The following is a 20,921-nucleotide window of genomic DNA, read 5'->3' as shown; positions in this document are numbered from 1 at the left end:
CCAACAACGTAAATGCCACCACCACAGACATGATTTCTAAGTTTCAGTTTTGCGATATAATGGCGGCCTGACCCTTCAAACCGTATGCATAGCCTGAATACCATTGCCCCAATGTCTTTTAGTATGTCCGATTAGTCTACTAAATCCATATCCATCCTGCTCCTCCTTGCGTCGTGTTCCTCAGTGCCAGTGCCGTGAATTTTACAGAGCCCTTTTTTTGGACTATTTTCCTCCATTCATTTCTGTCCTCTGCACAGTGGATAGCGTCTTTGATCCATATCCATATCCACCATTAAAACAGCTACGAAGATAATCAGGGTAATGGTACGTAGCCGTACGGACCTAACGTACGCTGTAGGTGTAACAAGTAAATGTTGGTCAATCGCAACACCCTCATAATACTCAGAGAACTGTTCATAGCTTAATGACATTTACAAGAAGAGATTGGTCCGTAATTTTCTAAACCCACATCAACCAAACAACCCGACCAGATTGACCATAACCCACTAAGCCACGCCGATCGTCCTTAAATATTCGCAACGCAACACTCGTTTGATACAGATCAGTAATTAAAGTTACGAAGTAGGTACATACTTACAAATAGTAATTAAGCATTTGAAATATCTCAAGCCGATCACTAGAGTTAAAAAGTTATAGTTGACTAACTTACAAATGGATTAATTGAATTATTATTTAAAATTTATTCATATACATATATTAATTACCTCATAGTCTTGAACTGTTTTTCGTTAGTAAGGCGTTATCAAATGCCCCTTGACACAAGACTGAGACACTTTGAAGTCACCGTGTTCTAATAGACAAATATATACTTAACAGTCAGGGCAGCCGTTGTCCTATAAAATGGAGACTTAAAACTCATGTTTTAAAGTGGGTGGCAGCGTTTACGTGGTCTATAGGCTCCGGTAATCACTTAACACCAGGTAGGTCTTACATCATAATGCGGTTTACATGTACTATTAGCCTTTTACTAAGTTGTAAACAAATCCCATTGGGCCATGAGGACAAATTCTCAATTTCGTTGTTTAAGGTTTATTCCGTCCTTCCAGACGAGACGCATGACTGCTTGGCTGGAGATATAGAAGGGATGGTGGTGCCTCTTCGTGCGATCTCATAATAGGCCTGTCCTATCACCAGTAGTTACCCTAACGGGTAAATCTTACAGGTTTGATAATTATTAGATAATGTTACAATCGTGAACACGTCTTAGGTGGTTATTTCCTTATAAAAATGGCTTGAACCGTGCGTCCCTTAATAATAGTACACTGCTAGTGTTAAGCTACACAGAATTTACAAGGGCGAAACTAACTCGCGACCGAAATACGAGCAGAATATCGATAATACCCAAGAACCCATGCGAAATTATGACACCATAAAAAAATTAAACATCCAAACATTAAAAATACAATGTAAGCGTTATTACCGAATTGAAAGTGTTACGTGATCATCATTGAGCATTCAAAGCGAGTATCGTGTGAGCACGATACTATTTTCACTATTGTAACAGTTACAAGAGACTAGCAATTACCACACGTGGTCAGAAAACATGTACACGTATCATCAATACGCACTAGAGTTTTTTGAAGACGCTTTTAACTTTGCGGTAATAGTATTGTTTGGGAAAAAACTCACTACTCTGGCTAGGGAAGCGGATAACGAAATTCCTAGACGCAATAAAAGATATCTGAATATGAAACCTTGAATTTTTTGTTATTTTTTTTATTGCTTAGTTGGGTGGACGAGCTCACGGCCCACCTGGTGTTAAGCGATTACCAGAGCCCACGGACATCTTCAACGTAAACGCCGCCACCCACCTTGAGATATGAGTTCTAAGGTCTCATTTTTTACAATACAACCACTGCCTCGCCCTTCAAACCGAAACGCATTATTGCTTCACGGCAGAAATAGCCAAGGTACTTAGGTGGTGGTACCTACCCGTGCAGACTCACAAGATGTCCTACCACCAGTTCATTTTTATTACGTTTAAGCTCACTGCCCAACCGATGTCAAGTGGTTACTAGAGCCTACAGGCATCACCAAACAAATACTGCCACTCACTTTGAGACTGTCTCGATTACATAGTATTTACGCAAATTATAGTTTTTTGTAAGTTTGATTTTTATTGCGTAATGCTATTCCTATACCATGGAAGTTATTCAAGAACATATCTTAGAAGGGTTTTTCATTACAAAAATTGCTACCTGCCTGTGGAATTCGAATACCGGTCATGTGCTATTGTAACTATACTGAGACTTTTAGAACTTATCTCTCAAGGTGGGTTTATTACATTTACATTATAGATGTCTATGGGCTCCAGTAACCACTTAACACCAGGTGGGCTGTGAACTCGTCGAACCATCTAAACAATAAATAAATAAAAAAAAATGTGCGACACAATAACACAATTTGGAGACTTAATTTTAGTGCATGCAGATAAGCTTAAACAAATACAATTATAATAACGCTAGGCAAAAATTAATATAAGTAGCCATTGTTAATTTTCTGATAAGTAATCTGCCTGTCGCAAAAAGCGCCTGTGCGAATATATACTTTATAGCTACTGATTTAGAATTCTTCACAGCGATAAAGATTGGACCGGACATTGTACAGAAATATCCATTAATGTTGCGGTGCATAGAAATAGCATGCTTTTTGTATAATGCCAACCGCGTATTGTAAGTCCAAACGGGATACTTTTTACCTAACGATGTCCACCTTGAATCCTTCGTGCGTTCTAGCCTTCAGAGTGAAATAACCACAATATTATCGTCATCAGTTTATAATTAGCACCAGGTCTGCCGTGAACTCATGCTTCACCCCGCTTCGTAATTATGTAACAGGTTTCGCGAGGTCTGAAGTGAAGCATCAAGATCACTCCAACAAAATTATAGCATTCATTTTACAATATTGCCTTATTTCAATATTAAAACTGCACTTGTTTAATTTCAAAATAAGCTGAATTATGTTAAGTATAGAGACTTATAATGTCTAAGAAAGTGGCCAATAGAAATGTTTGGAAGTAAAGTATCACACAATAACTATTAAAGAACTGATCACTGAATTGTAATAATTGTCATTTGGGATGAACAATTCACTGCACGGTTTGAAAAGTGCTTACTTTAAAAAAAATATATAACTGTAACCAACTACTCGATGCAATTCAAAGATAAGCCGGAAATGGCTAAGTACATCTTCACCCTCAGCTCTCAAAAACTTATGGACAGCGCCTCCAGAGATTCCAAAGCGTGCGTTGACAGTCGGAGACGATGCGTGTCTAAAAGAGAAGCATAGTTTGAACTAAGCTTAGCTCTGTGGCACTAACGACCAAAGTTTCAGTTTATTTTTAAATTAATTAAGAATATTAATTATATTTTAGTATGCACTAAAGGAGACTTGTTCAACTGAATACAGCAATTCTCTTCTCCTTGGTGCCTCTAGTATATTCTATCAGACACAGGAGTCAGGTTACAACAACGACTGAAAATAACTAGACAAAAAATCAATGTACAGAATCACCCAAATACCTTCGCATTACAGAATCGGAATTACCAAAAACAAAACTATTATTGCAGCCATTAACATATGCGACTTCCGAACAGCTTGATTGATGTGCTCTAAACTAATTTATATAATATAAACACGACGTTCAGTTAAAAAATTTCACAATAAAAACTAAAGGCGAACAAGTTTCCCGCGTATTCATCGCCGGCCATTCGTCGACGAAAGTCTGCGTAGGTGACTCGCGTTCTATATTTGAATATCGCGGTTAAAAAGAATAATCAAATTTCGTAGGTACGTTTTGTGTTTGTGCCAGTGACATTGTTCGGAAAGATGTTTCGCTTTTTGGTGAGTTCGTGTTGTCATTTGTGTTTTTGTAAAATTTATTTTGTCCTTTGAAACTTACTATAAGATTAAATTATTCTTAATTTTATATCATCAATTAATTTGTCAAATTTATTTATTTAACCGTCTATTACCTACCTTACCCTTAAGTTGTTTTTTGCATATTGAAATTATCAAATGTAGTATGGTAAATATATCACAACTATCAAAATTAATGAACCTTAAAAAAATAACAATATTAAAAATGAGGAAATGTGTAACATCAATTGCTGTCTTCAGAAATGACAAGTAAAAATGACCTCGGTGAAACGAAATTATTTTACGTCCAAAACGTGGGTTGCGGTAACCACATAACATCAGGTGCTTAAAAAATTATAATAAAACAAATGCGCTTGCGGTGAACTACGAATAAATTAACATACGTGAGTGAACAATCTCCTGTACGCTCACTTTATAAACGGCATCATTCCACTATCAGGGAGTATGGGAGACAGGGTAAATAAATGCCCAGTACCCGGGTATCACCACTATCCTGGAACACAGATCTTCGATATTTGATGGGCTAACGCTGGCAGACGAAATGGCCTAAACGTGAGCACTCCTGAGCGCAATTTTAAGTCTAAGAAGTGCTCTGAAAAATTGCTCGAGACGATCCCTTCATCTGCTTTTTATCATCACACTACCCGCCACCGGAGCAGAATCCTTCTATACTATCTGGTACTGTTGCATTCATCCACTGTGCGTCTTTAAAGATCTTTTTTGGCACGTCAAGAGAGAAGTAGAGTTAGCAGAACTAAAAATAAAGAGTCCTGATTTAGGTTTCTTCTTCGACCCTTAGGTATATGCTCACCAACATAAACAATAATTGAAATGCTCATTAATATGCTGAGGTTTATCTCTTACAGCAAAATATTACTTTGATAATTGAAATATAGATAAAAGATAAAACCGAAGGGCAATCTAGATCCAATAAAACTAATAATTGGATCTTAACAAACCCAGTTTGGCTTTGGAATGAATTCCCCACCACAGTGCTTCCCAAGAGTTACGACATGTCCTTCTACAAACGAGACTTGTGAAAAGTACTCAGCTGTAGGCAACGGCTTGGCCCTGGCATTGTTGTTGTCCATTATCGACGTCAACGACTCACCATTACGTGGGACGTCTGCTCGTTTGCCCACAAGGGTAATGTAAAAATTAAGATTGTAATTTGCAATGTATAAATATTCGGAATCTTTTTGGTATGTAGTGGCTGACACTCCATAAACACCACGATGTAAATCACCGATCCTCAGCCAGAAGGTTGTACTCTCTTTTTTTAATAATCAAGATTGCTAAAAAGTTCATGGCGCCCTCGGCCGAGTACTTAGCGATGCGCAAAAGCACGTAGAGCCTATGAATAATTCAAACCTATATGAATAAGACCTGGACAAGTACGGCTTCTGGTACTGGTAAAATGCGATGGTATCTTCATGCTTTCTGATATGAAGGAACAGCCTTTGTTACATGGAAGTAAGACTAGAGTATCAAGTATAAAGGTGTAATAAACGGTGGTATGATGTAACCCAATTGCTATTTAAATGGGTACCTCATACCACTTTTATACTTTAATTACAAGACAGCCACTCACTATGAAATATGAGGTCGCACTGTAACCAACGGTCAGACCGTAGCGACTGTAATCGATGTCACAAAAGCACATCCGAACGAGCTTAAGCATCTTGTCACCAATAAGTCTCGCAGAATTTTGGCACAGCTTTTGATGAAATATTTTTTCTTGAAATATCGCACCTGTTTCTATCACAAAATCCTAGTTTGAAAACTAACAAGAACGATAAAATTAATACTTCAAGCATTCACGTAAGGTTCTATGTGATTTCCTGGTTGATCTTGTGGTAGAGACCCCGGCTACTATGAGACGACGGGCTCAAGGTCTAGGTTGGGTCTAAGTATTTTTGCTGCGCATATTTCGCGCTCTGAATTTCAAGTGTTTGTGTCTCTGTTAGACATAACGCGGGAGAAGATCCCAGTTAAGGGGCATTTCATCTGGTTTTAATTCTGGTAAATCTGGTAAAAATTCGCAATCTTCTATGGCTGAAGCATAGAACAGTGACGTCAGCTAATGCCGTTTGAATTTTACGACACCTAAATAAAAACTATATATTTAATGTTTTTTCTTCAACAACTGAGCCGTCGTATTTCGTAACAAAGGAACGGAACGCTTCTGCCTGCTACAGAAGATTAAATTATTCAATATTACGTCACTATATAGGCCAATTACGAAAACTTTTAGCATATTACTGAACTGATGAGCTTGAGAAAGCTAATGTTGCAACTTCTATTCAGGTAAAGTAGGATGAAAGCTATAGTGGGAAAAGATTGTGATATCTGTAAGTTCCGCTGATAACTAAACATCAAGGGAGACATGAGCTGAAACAGAAATCAAATTCTACCGCAACATGGGCGGAAAATCTACTAGGTTAAAATACATAACCTTTTATTGAAATATCTAATTTCTAACAAAGACCCTAACAAGACTATCACTTGTAAAAAGTCTTAGAAAAGCTTAACCACGCATTGACCCTGCCTACCGGTACCGTAAGAGGGAATAGGTCCCTCTTCACAAGTGATTTTTGTACCGACAGCGAAATATGAATAATAATCACCGCACGGAGAGTACATTTTTCCGGAAGAGCAAGGAATGTCTGTCCAAGAATAGCTCTGCTTCATATTGGGTTTGGGCCTCGACAGAGATCCTTTTAGGGTAGTCAGACCAGATGACGAGGCTCACAATGATTATGTAGTAAGTGGACTTATAACTCCATCGCTCCCTGACGCCAAAAACAATATAAAATTTCTAGTAATTCTAATTTCTAGTAATTTTATATTGTGGACCGGTAAACCCATCCAAAGCGATATCTCAGCCAATTTTTTACCAGCTCAGTCAATTTTAATAAATTGTGCGCTACTTAAAAGCATTAGTTAGGAATCTAACCTAGACTTTTATAGTCTTATCGTAGTCAAGGATCATGTGTTCGAGCCGTGTGCTCTTGAAGAATATCTATAATGACGAAATAATTGAGGCGGGATATTGAAGTTGAGTTAAATCTTTGATTATGCCAGACAGTCCTGTCAGATAATTGTAAATAGACATGCTTTAACAAAAACCGACTTCAAATAGAAAAAAAATAATATTCCAAAACAAATTAATATACACTAAAAACAATAATTACCAAAATCGGTTGGCGTGATATTGAGTTATTGAGTTATTCATCTATTTGTCGCACACGTAGGTACTTAATGCAAATTTAAGACTTATATGGTTTTCTCATGGATACCATTATCAGAACTGGACTAAATTGGACCACAATTGGATATGGGACCACACGGGAAGCACCTGCTTTCTAATAAAAAAAGAATCATCAAAATCGATTCCCCCAGTCAAAAGTTATGAGGTAACAAGCATAAATAAATAAATAAACATACAGTCGAATTGAGAACCTCCTCTTTTTTTGAAGTCGATTAAAAAAAACAACGAAAATAAAATGATTTATCATCAATGAATCCTCATTATCATACTTATGTAACTATGCTAACTTTGACGTAACACGAACGCATCTATCGTATAAGTTATGCTGATTTTATTTACGTAATATAGAAATGTATGGTTTATACAAAGAAGACTACAATTAGAGTCACCTTGACACAGCGTTTTCTTTGATTCAGTTCTGGGTTTTATTGGGGCGGAGAACGCATCGTTCAACATTTTCGGTGGTAAGATCATCAGTCAGCCGGCTATCGTGTCCTGGCTGCATCAGAATCTGCCAAAACTATTTAAATAATGAGTAACTAGTTTTAATTACGAACGTCCAACCGATTACTGGTATAGCTATGTCTTTTTTTTTTTATTGCTTAGATGGGTGGACGAGCTCACAGCCCACCTGGTGTTAAGTGGTTACTGGAGCCCATAGACATCCACAACGTAAATGTGCCACCCACCTTGAGATACAAGTTCTAAGGTCTCAAGTATAGTTACGACGGCTGCCCCACCCTTCAAACCGAAACGCATTACTGCTTCACGGCAGAAATAGGCAGGGTGGTGGTACCCAGACGCGCGGACTCACAAGAGGTCCTACCACCAGTAATTACGCAAATTATAATTTTGCGGGTTTCATTTTTATTACACGATGTTATTCCTTCACCGTGGAAGTCAATCGTGAACATTTGTTGAGTACGTATTTCATGTCTGTCGAGTAATAGAAGATTTTTGACAAAAACATGATGAGTGGCATTTTCCAATTAAATTTCCATACATATAGGTTCCGAAGAACATTCAGAGTTTCCTTAGCATTTAAACACCGGCTTGGCTAGACAGTTATTCATATTTCGACAGCTCCCTGAAAACCTTGTGACCTATTTAAATCAATCATCAAATTTATAGACCTTTTAAACGTCTAGATTATGATCGTTTAAAAGTTATTGCACAAATAATGATTACGCCCAACACTTAAATAATTTACAACAATTAGATTGTGGTGTGATTAGAAAACAATGAACTATTAAACTTCGAACAATACTGTGTTCAGTTTTAAATTACGGGCTCGTAGCTGCGTCGTTTATCTCTGCCGCAAACTCCATTTGCAATTTAAAGCTTAGAAAATAGATCTTTGAAACCAGAAAAGTTCGGTGCAATGTTGACGCTGATTCTAATTCAATAAAATAAGCCATTTTTACAAAACTAAGTCTTAGTTTTATAATGGTATATATATCAGTCATTTGTTTTCTAACTACTTTAAGGATATATCAATAAATGGAGTAATGTAATGTATTGTAGTTACTAATATAAACAGTAGGTCTTTCAAAAGTATATTTAGATAATCTTAATTTACCTAAGATAATCTAATTCTCAATGTTAGAGCGATAACATTATACCTGGCACCCTTAAGCAGCACCCGTTCAAAGTTCAATGAAATGTATTCAATAGTAAAATTCATTTAAATTGATTTTAAACATTATGTTTACCATTCAAATGGTATAGGGATCTCTTCTACTTATGCCTACATTAAACTGTCATAAAAAAACAATTTGTAATTCTTCATGCAAACATGAGTACTATGTCGTCACCACTATACAATATAAACTACATACATTAATCGCAACAGTAACAGGGTTTCAGAAAATATCCATATAGTATTCGTAGACATATCATAAACGCATAAGGCTCATTTCAGTTCAACAGATTTAAAAAAATATATAAACTAAATACTTATTAGGGCGTCTTGAGTATACGAGTTTTTCTATTAATTTCCTTCATAAAACATTGCAAAGAACCTATATCGATTCAAAAATATTAAAAATACAAACTTTTATTTTACAGATACCCTTACTTCTGAGCATAGCAGCAGCGAACTCGATTCAAGAAAGAGCGTCGCCGTACAGACTCAAATACGCCGTGGCGTCGGAGTCCCAACTTAAATTCGCCCTAGAAAACAAATATGATGACACCGGCCCGGGGGCGAAACGACCGGAATACGCTTACAGCACCTACAAGAATTTACAAGATGCCATCATAGCTTATTTGGACGACCCAGACACCAAGCTACCGGAGAGCGAAAAAGCTATAGCCGTCCAGAAATTATTCAAGAACCCTAATTACTATCCGAGACAGCAAATCCAAAGACACTATCCGAAAACCGTTGAAGAATACACGGGCTATAATGCAGAAACTGAAAGACCCGTTTACAAATACACGATACCCGAAAAGAAGCCTGCTTATTACGGGGAAGAAGAGAATATCAATTTAGGAAACTTTGAAGGGAACGGCCTCAGTTTGTTCAAGATTGAGAAAAGACCTGAGCCGCTAAATTTGCGTAAACACCAGGCGATCAAAGGCACTCCATTAAGTGTAGCGCATTACACGAGAGAACAAGAGTATGAAGAGCCCCACGATCAGTTCAATCCTCATCCGAAGTACACTTTCTCCTACGGAGTACACGTGAGTTTTTTTTTTATTGTTTAGTTGGTTGGACGAGCTCACAGCCCACCTGGTGTTAAGTGGTTACTGGAGGCCATAGATGTCTACAACGTAAATACGCCACCCACCTTGAGATATAAGTTCTAAGGTTTCAAGTACAGTTACAACGGCTACCCCACCCTTCAAACCGAAACGCATTACTGCTTCACGGTAGAAATAGGCAAGGGGGTGGTACCTACCCGTGCGGACTCATAAGAGGTCCTACCACCAGTGAATCTAGCTGTTTTATTTTCGGGATGTCCTCACCGCTCTTTCAATATTAACTTTCGCCCAGCCCCGCAGCTAATTGGGTAGTTGGCCTTAAAATAAATGAAACGAGTTTCTAAAAGTTCATATTCAAGTATTGAAGTCATTCGAATCGGAAGTGTTCATGAAATGGCAGGTTCACGTTTTATACTTTAGTTTTATAAATATTTCCTCATTGGATGGATCTTTTGAATCGGAAAGAAACGATAATTAATAACAACTTCGTGCTGAGATTGTAAACAATTTACCGATTTAAAAATATTTTCCCTCGACGTTACTCATTTAACAATAAGTGAGTATGATTATTAAAAACCGATTGTTTATAATAAGCATACCGCTTACGAAGGTAAATAAAACAATTCCGCAAATTCGGATTGGAGGGAGCGCCATAGATCTGATTGCATTTATCAGATAATGTCATATTCATATCTAAATATAAGTGGAGTATTATAACCGGGTAGCAAGCTTTTGAAACTTAATTTGGTTATCGAAAATTAAATCATCTGTAGAAAGCGAACGACCCGGTCGGCTGTGAGGATTACAACATACGACCTTCTGAAATTTGGCCTAGTTTCTACATTCTACCAATATCATTTCTTGGAAAGCCAGTACTGAATGTAGTATAGAATCTGAATGGATTTTAGAGGCAGATGAGCATGTATCCCGCAATGGAGTTTATTGGTTATTAATTTATTTATATGGAGAATAATAAATAGGTTGGGGAAAAAGTTTCTTCGCATTTTTAAGGAAATTTTTTTCGCGGCTTGCGTTGCATTTTTACCTTTTTTGTAGTAAATTTTTAAAATGTATCGAATTTCTTCATTAGATTCACTCATCTTGACAGTACGAAAAATAAATAAAAATCACACATTTTCCTAACTTGAATTTGGAATTATCTTCTTTAAAATTTTAACTTTTAATGATACCAAAACCAGCCAGATACACATAGTATAGTCAAAGAGATTTTATTACAAGTTCATACATACTATAATGCGAAAAGACTTTTCCCCAACCTATTAGACATAACAAAAGTCAATCACCGCCCAACACAAAACACGAGATTAGACCTTCGATCTAACAGTGTTTTTTTTTTTAATAAGGCTAATGATAATTACCTACAGCTGATAAAAGTAACAAAATTTGGTATCGAAATAAAAAATAATCCACAAAATTTAATTATAATACCTTCTTTAGAAAACCTACCCTTTTTAATAAACGTGACATCGATTAACCACCTGATTGTATCGCAAAATAAATGATCCTGCTTCTTAAAATAGCACAAGCAGGCGAGTCTATGTTATCGACCTAAGTTACGAGGCACAAAGTAACCTGACCATACACGTACAAATAATCGTCAACAACAACTGGCATACGTGAAAACTTGCATAGTGCATATATCTTGAGAGATAGCAAACGCCGCAAAAACCCAAGCCATTCCTACACACGGTCAAGGACAAGGTTGCTTTCCAATAGACTCCGCCATAAGCCCCATCAAAACACGTAACTATTGAAACAATTAAATTTGTTGAAAAATAAACGGTGATACAAAATTATAAATTATATATAAATTATTACTTTTGTGAAAAAAATAACATTTTGTAATGTTTTAAACTTTCGCAGCTATCTGCATTACAAAAGTACACTATTCTTTCTTATCATAACTTTTAAGTTTAATGTTTCGGTACATAATTGCAACAAATATCTTACTCAAACATTCACGTATGAATTCCTTCATTTTTAATATTGAACTTGTTACCGCGTGGTACACGGGACGCGCGCTATAACGGCGAATGCGTTAAAAATCGTGTGAAGGCGTTGGTCTGTGACGATACACTTTCTAGTCGGTTATTACGCAGGCCTTGCGAATTGCATAAAAGCGTAATTTCATTAGTACAAGTAAATAGAATAAAAACCAGCTCAAGGGCCACCTCGTTTAAGTGGCTGCCGAAGCTCATACTTGGTGCATGCCACCACTCACCTTGGGACATGAGGACGGACGAAGTTACAATGTAAAGGCGGTCCCATCCCACCAAGAGTAACGCGAGATTGCTTTGTGGTCAAAATGCGCAGAATGGCTAGTAATTCTCTAGGATCTAACATGGCAATATTTTGACTATTAGCGTAAACGGACCCATTATCGCCACTTTAAGCCAGGTTCAGATTGATAAGCAGTTGTTCAATCACTGGCTTTATCTTTTTTTTTTTTGACGGTTCCAAAAATAACTCTTAAGGTACTCTCAGACAGACAGTTCATTGACTACACTCCGGTAAGGATTTTTGGAGAGACGTTTGAGCGGAGGTTTTTTTTACGATCAAGCATACCCAAAACGCGCGTTGGAGGTTGAGTCGAGTCGAGTTAAACTCGAGTGAACGACTAAAGATACGGGGATAAAACTATCCCAGATACGACACTGCCTTACCAATTTCTGAAATTTAGCTAGGAAGATAAGTGCGCGATCAATGTGGTGCAAAGTGAGATACCTCATCATGAAAACGAGCCACATTTAGAAATAAATTGGTCTCAGTTATATTCCTATAATCTATACATCTATACTAATATTATAAAGAGGAAAGATTTGTTTGTTTGTCTATATTGAATAGGCTCCGAAACTACTGAACCGATTTTAAAAATTATTTCACTGTTTGGAAGCTACACTATTCCCGAGTGACAGGCTATTATAATCTTTTTTGAGGAAAAATAGGGATCTTTACTAAAACTCCAATAATTATAATGTAACCCAAGGTGTTAAAAAAGTACCTAAAATATTCTTTACATCGCGTGCTCTGCGAAAACTATTGATGATAGAATAAAATAATGTACTACGACTTTGTAGAGCACATTATTAATTACAAAAAGTGTCGCGACAGCATATGTCTAACTATTGTAGTTATGCCGCAATAAGTGTTCTTTTATTTAAAAAAATAAAACAACGTCAAATATCGTTGAAATTTTTGTTAAAGACCCGAGCGAAGCCGGAGCGGGCCGCTAGTACCCTATAAACTGAAAAATATAATCACTTTGCATTTTTACAACAAGTAACCAATCTACTTACGGCTGTTCTTCGACGCCAATGAATAGAATGGTTAATATAGAATTTCATACGCTACTTGAATTACAAAATTATAATCAATAAGGTCAAACAAGCGCACAGTAATTCCAGAAAATCGATAATGATACATCCGATTAAAATACCTAGCGTTCAAATAATTACATATTACCGTTGCCAGCAATAATTACGAACGGCCACCGCGGTTATAAATTATTCGAAGATTAGGTATGATTTAATTTCTTTACTGAGTTAAAATATTTCGTAAATTTTACGTAATGTACATTTTTTTGTTTAACAGTAAGTAAGATTTCATCTTTTTTGTTCTCGGTGGTGGAACTAAGCCGAATCAGTGGTAAAATGATGGCATTTTAAAAGGGCCCTTGAATGCCTGCTTGATGTAAAAAAAAAGGATAAATAGTTCGTTTATTTTTTGACATTGCAATTTTAACAATGAAGAATCAACTGTAGCCGCATGAGAATTATAAAACAACAACGATTAATTCTTATCTATACTTAATATTATAAAGCTGAAGAGTTTGTTTGTTTGAACGCGCTAATCTCAGGAACTACTGGTCCGATTTGAAAAATTATTTCAGCGTTAGATAACCCATTTATTGAGGAAGGCTATAGGCCTATATAAGGCCTATAGGATATATAACATCACGGTAAGACCAATACAAGTGGAGCACCAATAAAGTCGCGGGTGCGAGTCGCTAGTATTTTAATAAATAAAGTTTATCATTTATTTCATGATTGTATTTTTCTCTTTTTTGCTTCAAAACCGGTTCCAGTAAATAAATTTTAGAAATCATTGTCGAAATATTGCTTTCACAGAATAATATTAAATATGGAAAGTAACTAAACGTAACCCCAATGCTGACAAAATATTTAATTGACTTAATAATCCGACGACCAAGTGAATACACTTGTATGACTGTGGGTGATAGCAGTTGTATGGCTACTCACCACTGTATTTTCAACATGGTTACAACAAAAATCTCGAGATGTGCCAAGAAGACAGAAGGATCGTTGCCAAATCCTAATATCATTTTTGGTGATTTTAGACGCATACATTTAAATATTAATTTGAAACGTTAATTACCGAAATTGGTAATTTTAATTGTCGTTATGTTTATTAATTATCGGTCAGATATTTGAATCAGATAAATTTAGAATTACAATAATGTTTCATGTTTATCGGACATCTTGAAGTCAATTAAAATGACGTACAAAGATTAAGTTACATGCAAACAAACATACGTAAATCCAAACTAATTCGATATTGAAACAGCTCATAATTGCACTATTCAAAGTTAAGGATAGGCTTTTAATCAAATCAAATCAAATCAAAAAAAATTTATTCAACATAAATGAAAGTACATACTTGTTGAACGTCAAAAGTACTACCGCCAATTCACAAGAACTAGCCTCCGTCCTGAGAAGAATTGGCAAGAAACTCAGCGGGCATGTCTTTTTTTTTTACATATGAAATTATTATTTATTTATTTTTTAATTTAATCAGAGATAATGTCTAAATCTTATTTGTACAATAACGATTGTCCCACTGTTCAAAACCGGAAAGCACGGCTGCTTCGCGGCAGAAATAGGCAGGGCGGTGGTACCTAACTGTGCCGGCTTAGAATTTCCATAGAACCAATGTTTTTGCGAGTTTCAGTGTACTAGATTTTTTTTTGTTTTTTCTTTCTTCTTGTTGTAATAAATTTGTATCAGCTTGAGATCTTATCCTGGACAGCTAACGAGAGGATTTTGCTAAACGGAATAATTTTGCGATAACTTCGTATTCTCTCCTTAAAAATCGGCAGAAGTTAGGCTTCTGATATTCAGATTAAGGGTTACCCGTCAGCCAGTTAAACCAATATAAATGCTGACAATAAGAAGAAAGGCGTTCGCTTTCGCTGCGTGTTTCGAAATATTTATATAAGTACTTTCTCTTCAAGTTATAATCGAATTACTGTTTTACTTTTAAACGAACAAGATTTTACTTATAGAGCTTAACCGCACGGGTTAGTACCGCTATCTCACCTATTTCTGCCGCGAAGGAATCATGCGTTCCGACAAGAGGATGGGACAGCCGTTTTAGAACACAATTGAGACTTCGATATCATGTTTGGAGGTGGCTAGTGGCATTCACATTGTAATATCTATGGGTTCCTGTCACCCCTTAGGACCAGGTTAGCCATGAGATTATTAACAGAACTGTGCAAAAAAAGTCATTAAAAATTACTGCTGGATTGATCATTATTTTAACGTCCTCAATCAATCTTATAGTCTGTTAATCAGAGGATAGTGAGATATGACCTAACCGAAAACCTAACTTCCACGACCTACTGATTCGACTTCTCCACCATCCATGACAGCAACGGTACCCGGGCCTATTAACCGAACTTCGTAAATGGTACGTGAGGAAGCGGTAGGCCCCTGCAAGTTAACGGATACACTGTCACCACTCTGCCCACAGTGTCGCGAAACAATCATGTGTTCCAGTTTGAATGTCTCAAGGTGATTGTGACGTTTATTAGCTCCAATCTGAAGGGTTAAGTCTAAAGGGTCTACTTATAATGCACCAGTAGCTACGATTAATTATAAGAACCTACGTGGCGCACGTTTTCTCAATTCAATCAATAAAAATTACCATACATGCAGCATTAACCTTCTCTTAGGCATTTCACAGTGCTATTTTTGGATTGTATCTGTTTGAATATCCTTGTGGATCTACCCAATGTATGACGTGCTATAAGAATTTCTCGGTCTCAATGTCAGGGGTAATGAACGATGGAAAGGCGTTTCTCAACACACCACGGTCAAGTAGTACATACGTTATTGAAGGCGTGTTGTAATTCCATTCATATTTGCTCGAATTCTTTACAGTCAATGCCTGAGGGCTTTATGCGTGCAATGAGTTCGCAGGCTTGAGACGCTTGCAACGGACTTTTCGTTGTTTTTATTACTCATTGTGAAGTTTTTATGCGAATGCCCATCATTTCCTAACGTTACCAATGTAATAACAGTGTTAATGACGTGGCCGACGGTTGCGTTTGTACCATTTGCTCGTATTATTATGAGAACTTAGAGTATCAAGACCAATCCACAACAAAAAAAGTAAAACTTGGTACATTTTCAAGGTACTTTGCACGAAAACCGGTTAGAAGGTTTGAAACGTAGGAATGTGATTCCAAACTTCCGACTTCACGTGTTGAGATAATGTCCAATGGGTTATTTTCTGTTCCTGGCTTACCAACGCAAATTCAGACCGCGACACCAGAATCATATACTCATATACTACCTAGTTGATGCCGAGATGCTGACAAAAGACCGTAACTTTTGGCTCCTCATCAATATTGTGTATGTCATAGCCCCCGTCTGACCCAGCTAAGTACCTTGAAGATCTCGAATTAATCAACAATCGTCAGTACGATACATAATATACCGCTAGTTAACTTCTTGAGCATCTCTCCGGTGAACTGAGATCTCGCTATGATTTTTTTTTCCTTGTAAGAAGACGAGCTTACGGCTCACCTAATGGTGAGTAGTTACCGTCGCCCATGGACGTCAACAATGCAAGGGTACAGCTCCATTGCTTACTAATAACTAATCCTTATATCGCATAGACCTTCGAAAAAGTTTCGCATGGGACACTTCTTGAAATCGCCAGCTTACGGGATATATTATGATGAGATATTATGATACCGCGTTCAGCATTGTATGTACATAATATTATTACATTTAATACGAAATCTTAACTCTTATAATTAACCTTAGTAAAAACTACATGCATGTACGCACGCATTACCAAAAACGACCTTGACTAAGCAATAATGATCCTAAATTCTCTACAACTTAGGTACATTTTACAAAAAGATTTACCAAGGTCAGGAAATGTATGTAGATTTTTTTTGCGAGTGCTCTATTTCTGTATCAATTATTATTTGACAGGATTCCGAACAGTCATGTCGACGAGGAAGTGAACAGATCCAGTTTTTGTGTATAATCTAGTCGCTTGCATTTACAGCTGCTAGCAACCGGCCTGACCTCTGTATGGCTGGTTTAATGTTCAGTTTCAAATTAAGTTGTTTCAGAGTAGATACTTCGAGTGTCTATCTTAATGAGACGCGGGACATTCAGACAGATCGAAAACATTTATTTAAATTATTATACATTGGTTGTAAGGTTTTGAGACACATTTTATTGATGCCTGGTAGTTTCCGGAACACGTTGAGATCACAACGTGAATTTTACCTCATTATTTAAGACTTGAAGTTCAAGTAAGAATTTTACGACGGACCAAACTCTCGCATATATACATGCCGTGGATAACGACTTTTAGTTGTCGTGGATAACGACTTTTAGTAATATTAAGACGGTGGTTTTGATTATTATTTTAAATGATGAAATGTTGTTTTGATAAATATCACAAAATGCAGGGTAGACTCCGTAACGCCACAGTTATAAAATGGCGGTACGTGGACAGAGTCGTGGCATTCGTGTCAGACAGTGATTCCGTCCGTCTCAGCAGCGAGTCTCTGACAGTCAGTCAGTCAGTCAGTCGGTCTGTCGGTATGTGCAACGAAACTGTCGGTTTGTCCTGTCATTGTGAAAGTTGTGTGTGTTGAGTTTCACTAATTATTATTGAAAAGTTTTATTTACTAAACTGAGTTCAATCGAATACGAGTGATGACGAAACTACCGCTTAGCCATCCCTGGCGCTGCCTCCGACATACATATATATGAGTAAGCAGTGAAATACATTAGAGATTTTAAGGTCTTGTCACAAACTGGACGATAGCATTTACGTACTGACATCTATTGTCTTCGGTAAACAATTAACATCAAGTAATCGAACTAATTTTGTAAATAAACCATTACAACTACCAATGATAATGTTTTTCTTCATTTCCAGGACAAGAAGACGGGCGACACAAAATCAGCCCACGAAACCAGAGAAGGAGGTACCGTCCACGGATATTATAGTTTCTTAGACGCCGACGGAAAACAGAGGATCGTGCACTACACGGCTGATGATAAACTAGGCTTCAGAGCGACTGTACAAAGAACTAACACACAGCTTTAATTAACTATTAACACAAATTTAACCCGATCAAGGCAAATTTTTTGTTTTTTCTTTTGCCAACGAGCCACTATCTGGCCTAGCTGATTCAAAGAGGTTATCGAAACCTATAGACATGACAACCTGATTTCCTCACCACCAGATAAGGTCTCAGACTGTCGTACCCTTCAAACTGGGAGACATTGCATCGTGACAGAAACAGGCAAATTTATGCTCTGCCATGATACCCAGCCATGCCGACCTCTTTGTCCCTCCAGTGCGTATAGCCAGATATATACAATATTATGTACATAACATAGCAAAATAGTATATAATATAAAATTACAATCTAACGACCTCAGAATGAGAATTTTTATTAGATATGTTACGTATTCGTCATTATTGCCAAACTATTTATAGTATGTGGGCAATTAAGGTGTCATATAGAAAGACTTAAAACACCATCGCTTAGATTAAGTCTTTATTTACTTATCGTATATTGGTTAAGAATTCTGGTTGTTAGATTGTGATTCAATGTTATATAAAAAAAAACAGTCGTCGTCCACCATCTTTGCCGTAATAAAATAATGTTAAAATTAAAAACTTAGTCAAAATGCTTGGGGTTTCGATTAAGTTGGTCGTTGATTACTTGTTTAACTTAAATTAATTTCATTTAATTGTATTCGTTAACAAATTCCTTGTATAAGAATCTCTTCTTTATTGTAATTCTCTCAACAGTTCCATGGTAATAAGCATTCCTTTTACTATACAGTGGCTGGGACCGCCGCTTCGCCAGTAATCGAATGTAATTTAATATTAAAACATAAAAGCCGATTCAGAAATCTAACTACGTAAGATAATTTTACTTGAACATAAAAACACACGTATATTCTCTTTTATATACATAGACATTTTACATACTGTATATATTGTTGATTGTAGATTGTTGCTGTCAATAAGTTACTGTATATAGTTATAGTACGATTTTTGTAAAAATAACTTTTAACAAAAATAGATAGAAGGATAAATAAAAAAATCTCCGACGCGTTTGAAGCCTTAAAATACTCATTACTAAAATTATTTTTATTTAATAAGCTATTTACATGTTTTATGTTAAGTTTTGTTTCTACTTGACCTAAAAATAAAGTATAATTTAAAAAAAGACATTCATGTCTTTAAGATGTTATTTGTGTTGAATAATTGTTAAACATTACTGGACGTCCTGTGAGTTCGCACGGGTAGGTACCACCACCCCGCCTATTTCTGCCGTGAAGCAGTAATGCGTTTCGGTTTGAAGGGTTGGGCAGCCGTTGTACTGTACTAAGTAAGACATTAGAACTCATGTCTCAAGGTACCCACCTTACAAGGTACATTTACGTTGAAGATGTCTATGGACTCCGGTAACCTCTTAACACCAGGTGGGCCGTGAGCTCGTCTACCTACCTAAGCAATAAACAAAAATACACATCCTCTCGAACTTCCCAGTCAACTGCTTGTAATGTAACCTTATAAAACCTTATTAATTTCGCCACTACTTAGTCAATGTGTGATTTAGTCGTCGTAGTCTAAAGGTTAAAAGACCCGGTGTATTAGTATCAAGCTATGCCACTATCCCGATGCTCAAATTCCGCAGATAGGGCGTAGTTTTTTAATGAATTACACACTTAACACATGTCCACGAGTATTTCCGCAATTAACGAGATTCCTCGCGTACTAAAAAAAAACTGGCTGGTGGTCCCCCGGTAGTCGAAATTCGACAATAATTAATTGAAATTATAAGTTTGAACATTATTATGGTTCTATTGTCAAAGACTATATACCTCTATAATCACAGATTTCGCCAAGACCAACAATATTGATTCTATTCTCAATTTGACCACAGACCATATAAAAAGTTCGACAATAAACCAATAGTATGCATGGGTGTGTGTCAAATACATGGTAGAGTGTGTAATGTTTTTATTTTATTGATTTGATGTATTTTTAATGCATAATTTAAAAAAATATTAATTATCTGCACTTCTTCTCTATGTTTTCTATAAGTTTGAGAAATTTCATACTCCTCCGTCCTCGCAATTTTCGTAAAAAGGGGCACAACATTTTTGCTTCACGCATTAATATATTGATAATAGGATGTATTAACAACTCGAATACCTAGTACAGCCGGGAAATATGTAGTCCGCTTTGAAACATGAGACAAGCGCACATCAACACAATTCGATCTTATCGCTGGTAGCCCAAGGGCTTATTCCAACTACGCACAGACGGTTTACACGGACGGTGACCTCACGGGCTCAACCTGAAAGAATTTGCTAACACTAGCCCTAGCAAGAGTAGCGCTTCGCAGAATCTACCACGCATGCTGAGCGGTGCGTGTAAAACGCCTAACGAAATATACTAGCAATACGACACATACCACTGTGCTCGTAAGCAAAGATTTCGGATGGGTCATTTCAAAGTATGTGAGCGATACTGTACTAGAGTTTCTTACACCTGACCCTGGTACCCTGAAGTTAGCTTAAATGAATGAATATACTTTGTAGCGCAATAAATACTATTACTACTTTGAGAGTATTAAGTGGCAGGCAGCGGCTTGGCTCTACCCCTGGCATTGCTGACGGTAACCACTCAGCATCAGGTGGGCCGTATGCTCGTCTGCCTACAC

At 36.8% G+C, this 20,921-nt stretch overlaps 1 protein-coding gene across 1 annotated transcript; it reads left to right on the top strand.

Moving 5' to 3' along the window:
- The first annotated feature begins 3,703 nt into the window (after nt 1-3,703).
- On the top strand, nt 3,704-19,422 carry LOC114253473 (uncharacterized). Its single transcript, XM_028188358.2, has 3 exons — nt 3,704-3,864; nt 9,239-9,856; nt 18,110-19,422. The coding sequence occupies exons 1-3, from the start codon at nt 3,850-3,852 to the stop codon at nt 18,278-18,280; spliced, it is 804 nt and encodes a 267-aa protein (XP_028044159.2). The 5' UTR covers nt 3,704-3,849; the 3' UTR covers nt 18,281-19,422.
- The last annotated feature ends 1,499 nt before the right edge of the window (nt 19,423-20,921 follow it).

Source organism: Bombyx mandarina, chromosome 06 (genome assembly GCF_030267445.1).
Source record: "Bombyx mandarina strain Sakado chromosome 06, ASM3026744v2".
NCBI classification, from domain to species: Eukaryota; Metazoa; Arthropoda; class Insecta; order Lepidoptera; family Bombycidae; genus Bombyx; species Bombyx mandarina.
Note: the sequence above shows the minus strand (reverse complement) of the source record. Positions and strands in the feature narration are given on the sequence as shown.